The sequence below is a fragment of the Austrofundulus limnaeus genome, unplaced genomic scaffold (genome assembly GCF_001266775.1).
Source record: "Austrofundulus limnaeus strain Quisiro unplaced genomic scaffold, Austrofundulus_limnaeus-1.0 Scaffold2170, whole genome shotgun sequence".
NCBI classification, from domain to species: domain Eukaryota; kingdom Metazoa; phylum Chordata; class Actinopteri; order Cyprinodontiformes; family Rivulidae; genus Austrofundulus; species Austrofundulus limnaeus.
Genome location: NW_013954572.1, coordinates 1 through 12797, shown reverse-complemented (window position 1 = coordinate 12797; position 12797 = coordinate 1). Strand labels below are relative to the sequence as shown.

Here is a 12797-nt window from a genome sequence, read left to right as displayed (position 1 = left end):
TTTGTTGCATTTAATCATAAATTTAAAGTTTACCATTGATAAAAGAAACAAATTTCATGCAAAGTAAAAAAAGTTTTTTTGGGCCACACGGGTGTCACCCTTGTGTTTGACGCATGCCTTAAATATTTTGTTGTGTACTTTGGAGTCTCTAGGAGAGTTGCATTCAGTCTCCCCGACCTGCAAAGATACTGTTTGGGTCATATTTTTCAGTCTGTTCAGATTTCTCTATAACTATTATATTTTCTGAACATGTCACAGTATTGCTGTAGAACTGCTGAACAAGTTCATTAACTACCAGCTAAACAATTTCCCAAATTTGCAATTCTGCAGAAATTCTATGACTCTGGCTCCAACATGTAAGGCAGGATGGACAAATCTTCTGTTGTTGACATCTTTTAGTTAGTAAACAAAAGGTTTCCATGACTGCTAGACTGCTAGCAAACTACAAAAATGGCCGACAGGCTGAAGTGGACAATGATTGTTAGGAGTGGAAAGCTTTGCGACAGAGTTGATCTCAGAACAGGGGGTGAAAAGGGGGTCCGCGGAGCTACGACAACAAGGAATTCAGACCAAACCACTGCAGTTCTACTAATTTATCAACAACCAGAGGGTGAACAACTCAACTCAGTCGAGAAGTCCAAAATAAAGACTTAGTAAAACTTAAAACCTCATTTGACAGAGTTGGAATGACCCATTTTATTGTGGGCAGTTGAGATACATGGGTGTAAATAGCAACAAAAAGAAGTTAATGGTTGACTTCTTTACATTACATTCTAACAAAGAAGTGATGGTCTCGCAGTCATTTCAATGTACACTTCGGACGCTTCAGCTGGCTCCGAGGACGTTTATATTACTCAATCATCTGTGTTAAAGACAGTTAATATAAAATATAAAGCAACTCATGACTAAAGGTTTAACTGGTTAACACTTTAAATCACACCTCTATGTCTACTTTATTTTAATACAGCCATACAATACAAGTATACAAGGTTATTTTGTGGTTAGAAGGGGGAAAAAAAACACAACTGAAGGGAGGTGCAGAGAGGCAAACACAGTTGCTTTTTAAAATCGCTAGAATGTGTGAATCAAGCTGACAGAGGCCTTTTTTTCTCCTCCGTTTTAAGGGTATGATTCTATGTTGCAGGAGAAAATGAAAAAAAAAAAAAAACACATTCTAAACACAGCCTGAGACACGTGTACAATATGCACACTTGAAGGGAAATAAAAGCAAAAATTAAAACTCATATATACCACCGTCTGTCTGATTTCTCAGGTAAAAATAAATCTCTAATATTCATCCATGAATTCCATCTTCTAGTACCAAAGTGTCAATAAAGAAAGAACTGCTGGCCGTGTCTTTTTTAAAGGGGTTGGAAGGGGGTTTCAACGTGATCCTCATCCAAAACGACAGCAGAAGAGGTGTGGGGGGGGCTCAGGAAAAACCAGTTGGATTTCAGTGTCTTTGTGTCTTTTAATCTGTCAGATTTTCTCTAGAAATCAAAAAGTCTCAAGCTTTTCATTACGTCTTCAAAAGAGGTTTCACGTGTGCCAGTAGAACGCTTGTGTGTTTGTTTTTGTTGTCGTTTTCGTAGCTTGATGTCGACAAACGGGTTCTCATTGGTTGTTCTTGGCTTTGGCGTGTGTGAGGATGTGAGACTTTAGGTTGGTGGACTGGGCGAACTTCTTATTGCAGCCGTCAAAGGGGCAGACGTATGGTCGGTCTCCAGTGTGGATCCTCACGTGTGTGCGCAGGTTGAAGTCCAAAGAAAACCTTTTCCCGCAGCCTTCAAAGGTACACTGGAATAACAGAGACTCATCAAACACACAAACACGACAGCTCAAACAAACCGTTCCAAAAYGCTTCTCTTTATACGAGTCTAGCTTTAAGAGGTGAATTTTAAAAAGAGGGTTGTTTTGAGGCCAACCTGGAAGGGTTTCTCCCCTGTGTGAACGAGTTGGTGGCGCTTGAGTTTGGAGCTCTCCACGAAGGCCTTGCCGCACTCTGCGCAGACGTGCACACGAGGCCCGTGGGTGTGGAGATGCTTCCTCATGGCCGAGTTATCCCTGAACATCTTTGTGCAGCCCTAAAGAGCAATAACAAAAAATAAAAAAGCCCTTTAATGATGTGGAACCCGACTAAATGCCACTCAAGAGCTTTTAATGATTTTAGAGAGTAGAGCTTTTCTGAAAAAGACCCTGAAAAGAGCAGAATGATGAATCTATTCTACCCTCAATTGGTGATGTACTGTTCAAAACCCAAACTCGAAGAGACTTTTGAACAAAAAAAATATTTACATTAGCCAGTTAGCTCTCCTCTCCATGTTTATAATTACCTCTGTTAATAACTGTTTGTTTTTCCTGTCTTTCTTCCCAGAGAAACTACACCCAGACCAGTAAATCTGTGTTTGTCTGTGTCTACTTCCTGTCTCTATAAACCCATCCTGAGCCTGGTTCCGCTTGAGGTTTATTTTTTTCCTGTTAAAAGGGAGTCTTTCCTTTCCACTGTCATCAATGCGCTGTTCAGGTTGGAAGATTGTGACAAAATGAAGCTTTGACACAATCTGCTGACCTCTTTAAATAAATAGCTTTTATTAATTGGCATCTTATAACGTATATGAATGTTTTTGTACAGAGCCCTGAGAAGACTTTTGTTGTAAATTGGTGCTATCTAAATAAAATACATTTAACTGGTTTAGATAAAGCCCAACTATAAATGTATAAAACAAAGAAACTTTTAATTTAAACAGTCGGAAACAATAAGTAAACTAGTCAAACACTAGGGCTGCCACGATTAATCGATGACTAATCGATTATTAAAATAATCTATGACTAATTTAATAATCGATTAATCGTTTTCTTTTCTTTCTTTTTTTTTGTTCTTTACTTTGTTTTTCCTCTCCAAACTGCTTTGACACCTTCCACTGCCACATCTGCCTTTCTGTCCTTGACACACATGCACAGTAGTGGTAACTGGGGTAGGCCGTGGACGTCACAAGACATTATACAGACAGGCTCTGGTATCATGGCTACCTGACAACRGAGCTCAAAGTGTGGGATCATTTTAAGAAAATGAAAGAGAAACCTGTGTAATWTCTGCAGAGCAGAACTTGCCTTCCACAGCAGTTATTTTTAGTTAGCATATAGCTAAAATCTAACCATGGTTATATAATAGCAGCTGCATTCTGGTGCGATAAGCTCTATGTTTTATATTCGATTAACATATGATCTGATTAGTCAACTAATCGAAAAAATAATCAGTGATTAATCGATTATAAAAATAATCATTTGTGGCAGCCCTATCAAACACTGACTCACTTTATGAGGACAGGCTATCGTCCGGGGAGCATCATCTTCTTTGACCTTCCTGGGCTTCATTCTGTTTGGAGAGATTAAAAACAAGATGCATGATCAGAAAATTTACCTGGAACCAAAAAAAAATAAATAAATAATTGCAAAATTAAAAAATAAGTTTAGAGTTGACCTTCTATTGATCACGTTGGGTATGTTAAAAATAAATGCTTTTTATTTTTTTATATAAAAGTCCCTGCAGGTAAGAAAATAAAACATCCAAATGTGTCATCTTAAAATTATCTCCAACAATCAAATAAACTAAAAAAATAACATTTTCACCATCATCACAACAAATAACTGTCATTATTATAATTATTATAATGACTGTTTGAGGCTGTTTAATGCTCTAAAATGATTAATAAAAATCCAGCATATGATAATCACGGCTGCAAGTCTCTGCCATCGTAATCTGTGGCTTTGAAACTGAAGTTTGGAAACATCAGATTTATTGGACACACATAAAAAGTAAATCGGCTCAAATGTTTGTCTGCACTGCAAACATTAGTCCATAATGTTCAAGGGGTCTGGTGGACCTCTACTGATCTTCTATGGTTGATTTTTGTGCACGACTTCAACAAAGGTGAACCAATTCTAATAGAAGCAACAAAATCATCTCAATTATAATTTACACCTGAGCTGCACAATGTATCACAAATCTATCATCATTGCAATAAATTATAGGTCACTGTTTATGTTCAGTGTGTTAATATATTGTTCCTATTTTGACAGAAGACAGTATGTGTGTGAACTCACAGCATTAAACGTGAGATTACATTAAATTACGGTAAGTCAAATACCTGGAGCCCCATGGCAACTTTTTAAAAACACATATCATCTAAATTTTAACTTAACAGTGTTTTAAAACATAAAGCTCTATTCTTAAAGTTAGCCGCTACTGTAGTAAAGCTTTGAGAGGTGATACTTATTTAAATCTGGAAAAATAAACTAAAAGAGAAAGCAAGCAGCTGCCATGCTAGCTTTCTGCGTGCTCATCAGAGCTGCGTTGACAGAGTAAACTGGTTTGTTTACTGCTGGATGCAGCCGAAGCAGAATCACTCACCTGGCAAACTCAGCCAGCTGTTTAGGGTCCGACAGGTCGATCCCAGGGATGCCCCCAGGGGGCAGCTTCTTCCCCGTCATGTACTCGGAGTAATCCGGCGGCGAGTTCTCCCCAACGATCTGCTCCTCCACCACTGATTCATGGTCAATGTCTTTATCGTCACCTAGGAAGACATTACAGAGACTGAACCGATAACATACTGGTGGAACCCTGGCTGCAGGCCTCGGGAGACTGAAACATGCTCAAGCACTTCCTGTCAGATCAAACTAGAAATTACTGCATGGTGGCACAACTTTGTTAGAATTTGCTTATCCTGACCCACACCTGCATTTCCCAGTGTCTCTAAATAAAAACAACTTGACGTGTCCTGGTACATTCTAATAAGTGTTAAAAATATGAGCTTATTTATATGACAGTGTTTAATATTTACCACAATATATCTCAGCTTGACTGCAGTGGTGGCTGGTCATTGTGGGGGGGCACTGCCCCACCACTATTTTTGGTACACAAAAAATAAAAAAAAATTAAAATAACTAAATAAATTGTTATAAATGTTTCGAAAAATATTGTACATATGTTTTCTGATAAGTAAAAAAATTAGAGTTATTTATGTGTAAACTTCCATTTTACTCATGAGCTTTTTCGTGTTGAGTCACTTCTGGGTCGCGAGCGGTTCACCGCCCCAGATTCCCACAGACAAGTCATTGTAAGATTTTGGACATGCGCGGTAAGTCCCCAATGCAAAAGAACACTGTGGCCTGTGGCGCAGCATGTGGCCGCCCCGCAGCTGACCTCACACAACCGGTAGTGGGTTACAGTACGTAACCAACGTTTTTCAAGCATCAGGATCTGCTCCAGCATGGATTAAAACAGGTAAGAGAAAAGCTAAAAGACTTTTGTAATGCTTGTTAATCATAGTATATTATACATTAATGGTGAACACAACTTAGAATAATATATTTTTATGTTTGACAGATATTAGAAGATATTTTTCTTCTTTCTGCTGCCTTTCTTTTTATTATATCTTGTTTTCTTTCTGTTGTGCTTAGCTTATTTTCTTTTTTGCACTGAAATACATTTTAAAAACAAAAATATATTAGTTTACCTTAGAGATGCAACAATTTGTTGCTATTAAAATAACATTAGTTGTTCTCTATATATTAAATATATATTAGAAAGTTCACTTGTAGCCATCTTCAGACTGAATTAAATTTGTGCATTTATTGTTTTAGTTTTGTGACATCATCTTGAGCCATTCACAAAGCATCTGATCAGAGCTACACTGCTGCAGGCTGAAAGGTTCCTGCAGGACAGTTCTCTGAAGCAGATCTGAAGACCATGGAGGCTCACCCAACGCTGAACAGGACCAAGAAGTCTGATCTAGTTCAGGAGCTGCAGTGGTGGCTCTGTACCAGCTGCTCTTCATGGAGAACAATCTGCAGGACACCTTCAGAGACTGTGACTCTGCTGAAGGTTCTCATCACATCTCCTCTGACCACAGCTGAATCTGAGAGGAGCTTCTCAACACAGACCTTCCTCAGGTACAACATCACATCTCACTGCACTGACCATGCTCTATAGAGATGAATCTGGTTAAAACATCCCTGACTTAAACAAGAGTCATGAAGCAATTTGCTTCTCATTTACAGAAGAGCAAAATTTATGTACAAAAAAAAAACCTACATGACTGTTTCGTTATTTGGATTTGTTTAATAAATACACTGGCGTTAAACATGTTGGATTGCTTTTTGAGAAACGTCTATTTTGGAGTTGTAGCCCCCCCGCTGGAGAAAAATCCATCAGCCACCACTGCTTAACTGCATTCAGAGATTTACTACTTACTTTAAGATCTAAGTTTTAATCAGATAAACTACTGAGCAGTTAATCAAAGTTAAAGGTTGAGCAGATTAATCAATTAAACAATCAACTTAACAGGCAACTGTTTGAAGACAGAGTATTGTGTTTGGATTTCTCACCAATCAGTTGATTATTTAGTAACAAATCCATCAATAATGTAGCTTTTCCAACTGGAAATGAAATCTTTAAGCTTATTATAAACAAGTACATTAAAAATACATAAAGTATGCAGGGCGTTTATGAATCTAAATTATTTTCTTGCTTTATAAATGTAAAAAATAATACGTGCATTTTTACTGATACTTTCAGAAATACAACGTTCTGGTGGTAAACATACTGAGGCACAAACCAGTATGCCTCCGGCTATAAAACAGGTTGGACTGGATAGTTTACAGAACTGTAATATATATTTGAAGCCTCAGTAAACAAAAGCTTGAACTCATCTTATTTATCGTCTTAAATCGGTGATTAGACACCGCCTGGTCACCGTTTATTACCAGACCAGTGCACACACGCGCGCTGCAAAGTCTCTGTTGTTGACTACGAGCCACGGAAGCCACAGCTAACAGCTAAATATTATAATAAACATAACACTTTAGTCAAAATTTCACCCGTAATAAACTTAAACACACAAAACATAATTCCTCAGAGATACGGTGGGTGTAATTATGCAGTAACTGCGCCACAACGCTGCGGCCTGTAAATATACTAGACCCAGCCGCTTCCATACCCGGAGCACCGCCGCCATCTCTGCCTGGCCGACTCTATCGCCATTTTTTCGGGGCCGCCGCCATACTTACTGGTCTGGGGGAATATGGCGGCGCCCAGCAACACATAAAACATGGCCTCCCTTCAAAACAAAAACATTTCGATGTGCCACAGAAGGGTTCCCCGTCGAAAACTTGCATTAAAAATCACTTTTCGCGACGTTGCAGCGGGCTACTCCAGGAAATAGTCTGGTGCAGCAGGACAACGCCCTGGTAATGAGGCCTCATGCGACGGAGCAGACAGAACACGGTTAGGGCTAACGATACTCACCCGATGCCCACATTGTAACGGAAAATTCTCCTTCCAGAGTCTTTATTTGCACCTGCTTCTGTTCCCATTTTCTTCCACCGGCCTCTGCGCCGCTTAAATAGCTCTTTTTGCCCGCTTTCTTTCCACCAGTGCCGCCGCCTCGTTTCACCCGACCTACGGAGCTCTTCCCGGCCACAGTCACTAAAGTCTGCTCGATGTACTCGTCCTCAACACCCGGAGCTGGCACCGGGATGAGAATCTGGTCCTCGAATCCGCCACCGTCGTCCGTATGCAGATCCGAATCATCCCCACCGACCACCTCCTCCCGAGTCTGGACCAGAATTACCTCCTGGTGGTGGTGGATCGAGCTGGGGTCGTCTGTTACCAGGGGCTGGAGCGCGATCATGGGCTGCCCGTCGTCGTCTTCATCGTCGTCGTCGTCTTCGTCTTCATCGTCATCATCCTCGCCGACAACCGTGGTCTCGATAGTCTCCACCGGTATCGTCTCTACCTCGATTTCGTGGAGCTCCACGATCTCGGCGGGCATCTCCGAGCCGTCTGTCTCAATGTACAGAGTATCTCCGGATGCCATGTTGAAATTCGCCAGTTTGCCTGTCTCATTCACACCGTGTTATGCTACTGGTTTTCCTGGACCTCACAAAAACACACTCTTGCACACACCCCCTACTGCTCTGCTCCGTCTCGTCTCCTTGTTCTTCGACAACTCTCCCGTCCCACACCACTTCTCGTCACCACTGGTGCTCTCATCCAACTATCGCGAGATTCCGTTGAACTCAATACAACAACGCATCTGTGGTCCCGGAKGTTCCCGCGAGAGTTCAAAACACTTTGTGGACATAGGCATTTTAAACACTTTCACTTAAAAGTACTCATTTTCACACGAGCCAGGTGTGCCTAGAAAGTCTGTGACTAAAATATAAGGAAGTCTATTAAATTATTTGACAATTGCCTAGCTATTATATGTTATATTTAATATGCTATTACCATATGTTCCCTCTCGGGCTCTGAGATCATCTAATCAGATGCTCCTGGAGGTTCCAAAAACAAGACTGAAGCTCCGAGGAGATCGGGCGTTTTCAGTCATCGGCCCCAAACTTTGGAACAACCTACCCCTCAACATTAGGCTGGCCACCTCCGTTCACATGTTTAAATCACTCCTAAAAACTCATCTGTTCTCTCTTGTGTTTAATACTGGGTGAGCTGACCAAGTGTATTTTGCTCTGTTGTTTTCTTTGAAATTCAGTTATTCTACCTTTTGATATATTTATTGCTGTTATATCTTGTTCTGTCTGTTGTAAAAGCACCTTGATAGCAGTTTATCTGTTTTAACTGTGCTCTATAAATAAAGATGACTTGACTTGACTTGACTATTATAACATATCATTAATAAGTGTGGGATCAGGTATTTGTGAAATGTCAAGTTTAGTTTCATAATTTATTCATAATTAAATCTGATATTTGACTTTTTATTTTGTTGGGAGTGTCAGAAATAAATTCAGTCGCACTGACTCACAATAAACAGTAAAAATACGCACAAAAATTCAGTCAATATAATTTAATTCAAAGATGCTAAAACATAAAACAAGATGAAAACAATGTAATTTAATTAATGACACAAGTAGTTGATAAAGGCACGATCATTAATTAATGATTTAAAAGTCGTAGCAATCCCCGTGTTTTGTTTAAAATTTTAAATAGTAATAATAATTTCCTAGGTACCTACATTAATTATTTGATAACTGATGAGAGAGCACATCATTGTGTTTCAGATGGGAGAGCCATGTAATCTTGTTTAATTAGCATTAATCTCAGAAGATAAACAAATATCATCAAAATGTATAAATGGTTCCAAACAAACCTGCAKTTGGAAGGTAAGATGTGTCAACACTGTCCGTCTCTTCCTGTGATGTGTTTGCTGTGTCGCCTGTTTCACCGAGCTCAAGTGAATGTCGACTCTTCTGCAGCTTCAGATACCGCTGAAATCTGAATTTTAAAATAAAAATGTTGCTTTATGGTAGCTTTGCAAAAGCTGAACTTTTTATAAAACACTTTGATATTTCTAAATGCAAAAAATATGTTATAACTTGTTATAAAACAAAGGGTTTAATAAGRTACCTCAGAGTTTACTGATAAACAAGGCTGAAAATAGTCCACATACTATTTATTGCTTACCGCTCTAGCTTGTTTGCAGTGGCTGGAGTATCGGTGATGTCGTGGTTTAGTCTGTCCTGTGAGGTTTGAACTGCTTGGCCCTTTGTGTCAAAGATTTTCAGGTGGGGTATAAAGTCCGGGTGACCGGGAACATCAACCGGCTTTCCTAAAAGAAAACAGAATAAAAGAATATTTACATTATCAACATGGAACAAAGGCAAGAGAAGAAGAATAAGCTCRAGGTGGCAGCCATTTTCTCCATCTTTTATTATGTTGATAAACTTCCTCCAGATGCTGAAGCCAAATGTGCAGTGGCTTGAAAATGTGCAAAATGTCAGCGACAAAATGAAAAATATAACCCATGTGAAATTTAAAAAGTAGAGAACTACAGCATCTTATCAAGGCATCATTGAGGCACCAGGTTAGATATGTTTATGATGGATAAGGAAATTTATAAAAGTATTTGAATTTTGACTAGCTAAATGAAAGAGAAAAAACTAGCTCTAAAACATGGTTGAAAGCTGACTGGGTTAATGAATACTGATTAAACAATTTCTGATCAGTCATGACCCCATAGAACAGATTTTAAATTGATGTGGTCCTTCATAACAGTAACCTGTGATGACGTGGTGACAGCAGACAAAAACAGAGTTCACTCGCAATGTTTACATTATTTATATCCCTCAAAATGGCGCCAGGTGAAAGCATACAGCTCTACATTTTAGTTCTTAATTTCACAGCAGTAGCAGTAAACTACACCAAATTCCTTACCTGTGACGAAGTGTTCAGAACAGACATAAACGTACTTGACAGAGTCTTTAGGAGCCCACGCAGCTCTGGTTAGAGGGTCTTTTCTCCTGCAAGCTCGCGCCCACCGCTTCCTCCTCTCTGGCTGCTTTTCGGCCGAAGGGAAAACGAAGAAGCGGTGGGTCTGCTTCCCGTGTTCGTCTTTCATTGAATGTCTGTTGTTACACGAATAAATTGAGCACCATTTAGGCATTTCACCCTGTGGGGTTTGTTTACACGACTTTTATCTGCGGTGTTCGACTTTAGTCCCTCAACATGGCGACGCCGGTTACGTGACTCGGCCGAGCGACGTGACGCGGAAGTTGTAGCTCAAGGAGCGGAGCGCCCCCTGGAGGCCAGTTGCAGTATAATTTTAAATCTATTGAAAAAAGAGACTAAAACCAATTTGCAAATACCATTTTATAATTCCCCTGTAATGTGCATTTCTATTACCTTGCTGCTTTACTTTTATTTTATTTTAATTATGTTTAGCTGTAAACAGTTTTTTGATGCTTTAAATCATGTCTGTGTTCAGAGACATGCACATCACACAGAGCTCTACATTTACATAAAACTGTCCTTTCTTTTGTTGTTAAACAATCACTTTGTGAATGGTTTTCAAAAAAAAATACATTGGTAAATTGGGCATACAAACCTGATCACATGTCACAAAATTATGAGCTAAATAACTGTTTTGACAATTTAAAGCTTCAAACTAAAAAAAAACCCTAAAATTCAACGTTTTAACCCAATAATTTATTTTTACTATTCCTTTAAACTTATTGATTGTTTGATCAAACAAAATCACTTGTGTTTTTTTTTTCCAACAGATTACACCAAGTAAAAAATAATTATAATAATCTTCTGGAAACACTGCACTGCTATTTTGTTTCTGCCCATATTCTCTTTTTGCACCATGTTACAACAATTGTTTCTTCATGTCACAAACATCAGACTTGTTTATTATGTTGGATATATATTTTAGAATTTTGCATATCTGTTACAAACTGCAAGCATAATCAGCAATGTGTTAGCAAAATATCCCATGAACCACTGTACAGATTTTATTGAAAGTCTCAAAAAGCGATAAATAGAAAAACAGCTGGTTAAGTTTTGTAGTCAATCTAGTATTTGACTGTCACAGCTAAGCTACCTTAGCAAACACAGAAATTACAATAATTCTGTCATTTTTTCAGATTTTCAGCTAAAAATTAGTGTGTTAGAAGCTGACATTTGACCAATTTATCTTCTTAGCCTGAATGATTGAGACAGCTTTTAAAGCTTTGGCATTAACTATTAGAGTCAAATCTGTTGGTATATCATGAATCACTGCACATTAGATGAAATTGTCTTAAATTATCATTGGGCGTCTACAACTAATTAACTTTTGCACTTAATTAAAGATGGCTGCCACATCTAACAGATCTTTGAAAACAAAGAAATGGTTCAGGTTCTGTCAGTTTCACAAACATCAGGTTAAAATTATAGTTTACAATACATTGTTCAATTACTACTAATCACGCAACGTTGCTTAAATCTTTGGCACAAACTTGGTGTCTGGCTTGTATGTCCGTTAGCAAAATATTTCATAAACCACAGAATGGATTTTAATAAAATTCTAAAAGGATAAAAATTAAATGAACATCTTTTTTAATCGCCGTACCTAATCAGTTTTATCCAACACAAAAATGTCTAGAAGTCAAATTCACCAATATTGAGTTCAAGTTTGATGTTCTGGGTCATTTTCAACACAAAACAGTAGTGATGAGATTTCACTATATCATTTAATATTGTTATAAACTTCAAGGTTTGACTGAAACCACTACAACTCTGTCTTTTCTCATTATAGGTTGGTTTTAGTTTAATCCTCCTGCTGCCCTTWGGTCAAAATGACTCACGTGGCATAAAAGGCAACTGGCGGTATGGATTCCTTCCAGGAACGATAGGCCTTTATTTCATGCATAAATTGAGTATATATCCAAATAATCTGGGATTATTCCAATCATATATTTGGGAACTGTTCCAATTTTAACATAATCTGGCAGCTCACGTTAACTCACCTTTCTGCTGCAGAAGCTGTAATTAATGCTGCCAAACAAAAGCAGCAGGAATCAAAAAAAAGACACCAAAACAAACACAGAAATAAGGAGCCATTCATCCGTTTATCTAAGACATCGTTCACAGTTTTATTTGAATTCTTCTTGAACTTTTAATGTGTTTCTTTTCTTCTGATCAGGAAGCACTTCGTCATAAAAGGAGACAATAAAATGCAGCCAATAAACATTTTTATCAACAACATGATCACAAATACTCGGGTGTGTGAATTTTGTATTTTATGTCTTTCTTTTTTTTTTTCATTTGGACGATCGCAACATCCAAATACTCCACTCTTTGTTTTAGAGTAAAAAAACCTATGATTATTTCCTATAATTTCATTTTTTTCTGCCATGATTCCTCACTGTGTTGGCAAATATCAATGAATTAAATAAAATAAATAATATAATAAAATACAGTTGATGAGAAAAAAAAGGAATAGGATTTGTTTGCAAATGTA

The 12797-nt window shown here is 38.2% G+C and overlaps 1 protein-coding gene across 4 annotated transcripts; it reads right to left on the bottom strand.

The window, feature by feature from the left end:
* Nucleotides 1-667: 667 nt before the first annotated feature.
* Nucleotides 668-10512, bottom strand: LOC106537185 (transcriptional repressor protein YY1). Of its 4 annotated transcripts, none has more exons than XM_014034565.1 (7): nucleotides 10229-10512; nucleotides 9479-9623; nucleotides 9165-9289; nucleotides 4412-4574; nucleotides 3316-3376; nucleotides 1926-2084; nucleotides 668-1797 (listed from the first exon to the last, which is right to left on the bottom strand). In XM_014034565.1, the coding sequence occupies exons 1-7, from the start codon at nucleotides 10455-10457 to the stop codon at nucleotides 1615-1617; spliced, it is 1065 nt and encodes a 354-aa protein (XP_013890019.1). In that variant the 5' UTR covers nucleotides 10458-10512; the 3' UTR covers nucleotides 668-1614. The 4 variants fall into 4 exon arrangements, with proteins under 4 accessions (XP_013890019.1, XP_013890020.1, XP_013890016.1 ...); XM_014034566.1 differs by having other exon boundaries at nucleotides 4412-4562; XM_014034562.1 differs by lacking the exons at nucleotides 9165-9289; nucleotides 9479-9623; nucleotides 10229-10512 and adding an exon at nucleotides 7307-8673.
* Nucleotides 10513-12797: the final 2285 nt, after the last annotated feature.

Bases quoted from the DNA above. Each gene is read 5' to 3' on its own strand.
- LOC106537185 (XM_014034562.1), bottom strand. From the start codon at position 7,877: ATGGCATCCGGAGATACTCTGTACATTGAGACAGACGGCTCGGAGATG. The intron at 4,575-7,306 runs GTGAGTATCGTT...ATGTCTTCCTAG, and splicing joins CGTTACAATGTGGGCATCGG to GTGACGATAAAGACATTGAC. The intron at 2,085-3,315 runs GTGAGTCAGTGT...ATTGCTCTTTAG, and splicing joins CGATAGCCTGTCCTCATAAA to GGCTGCACAAAGATGTTCAG.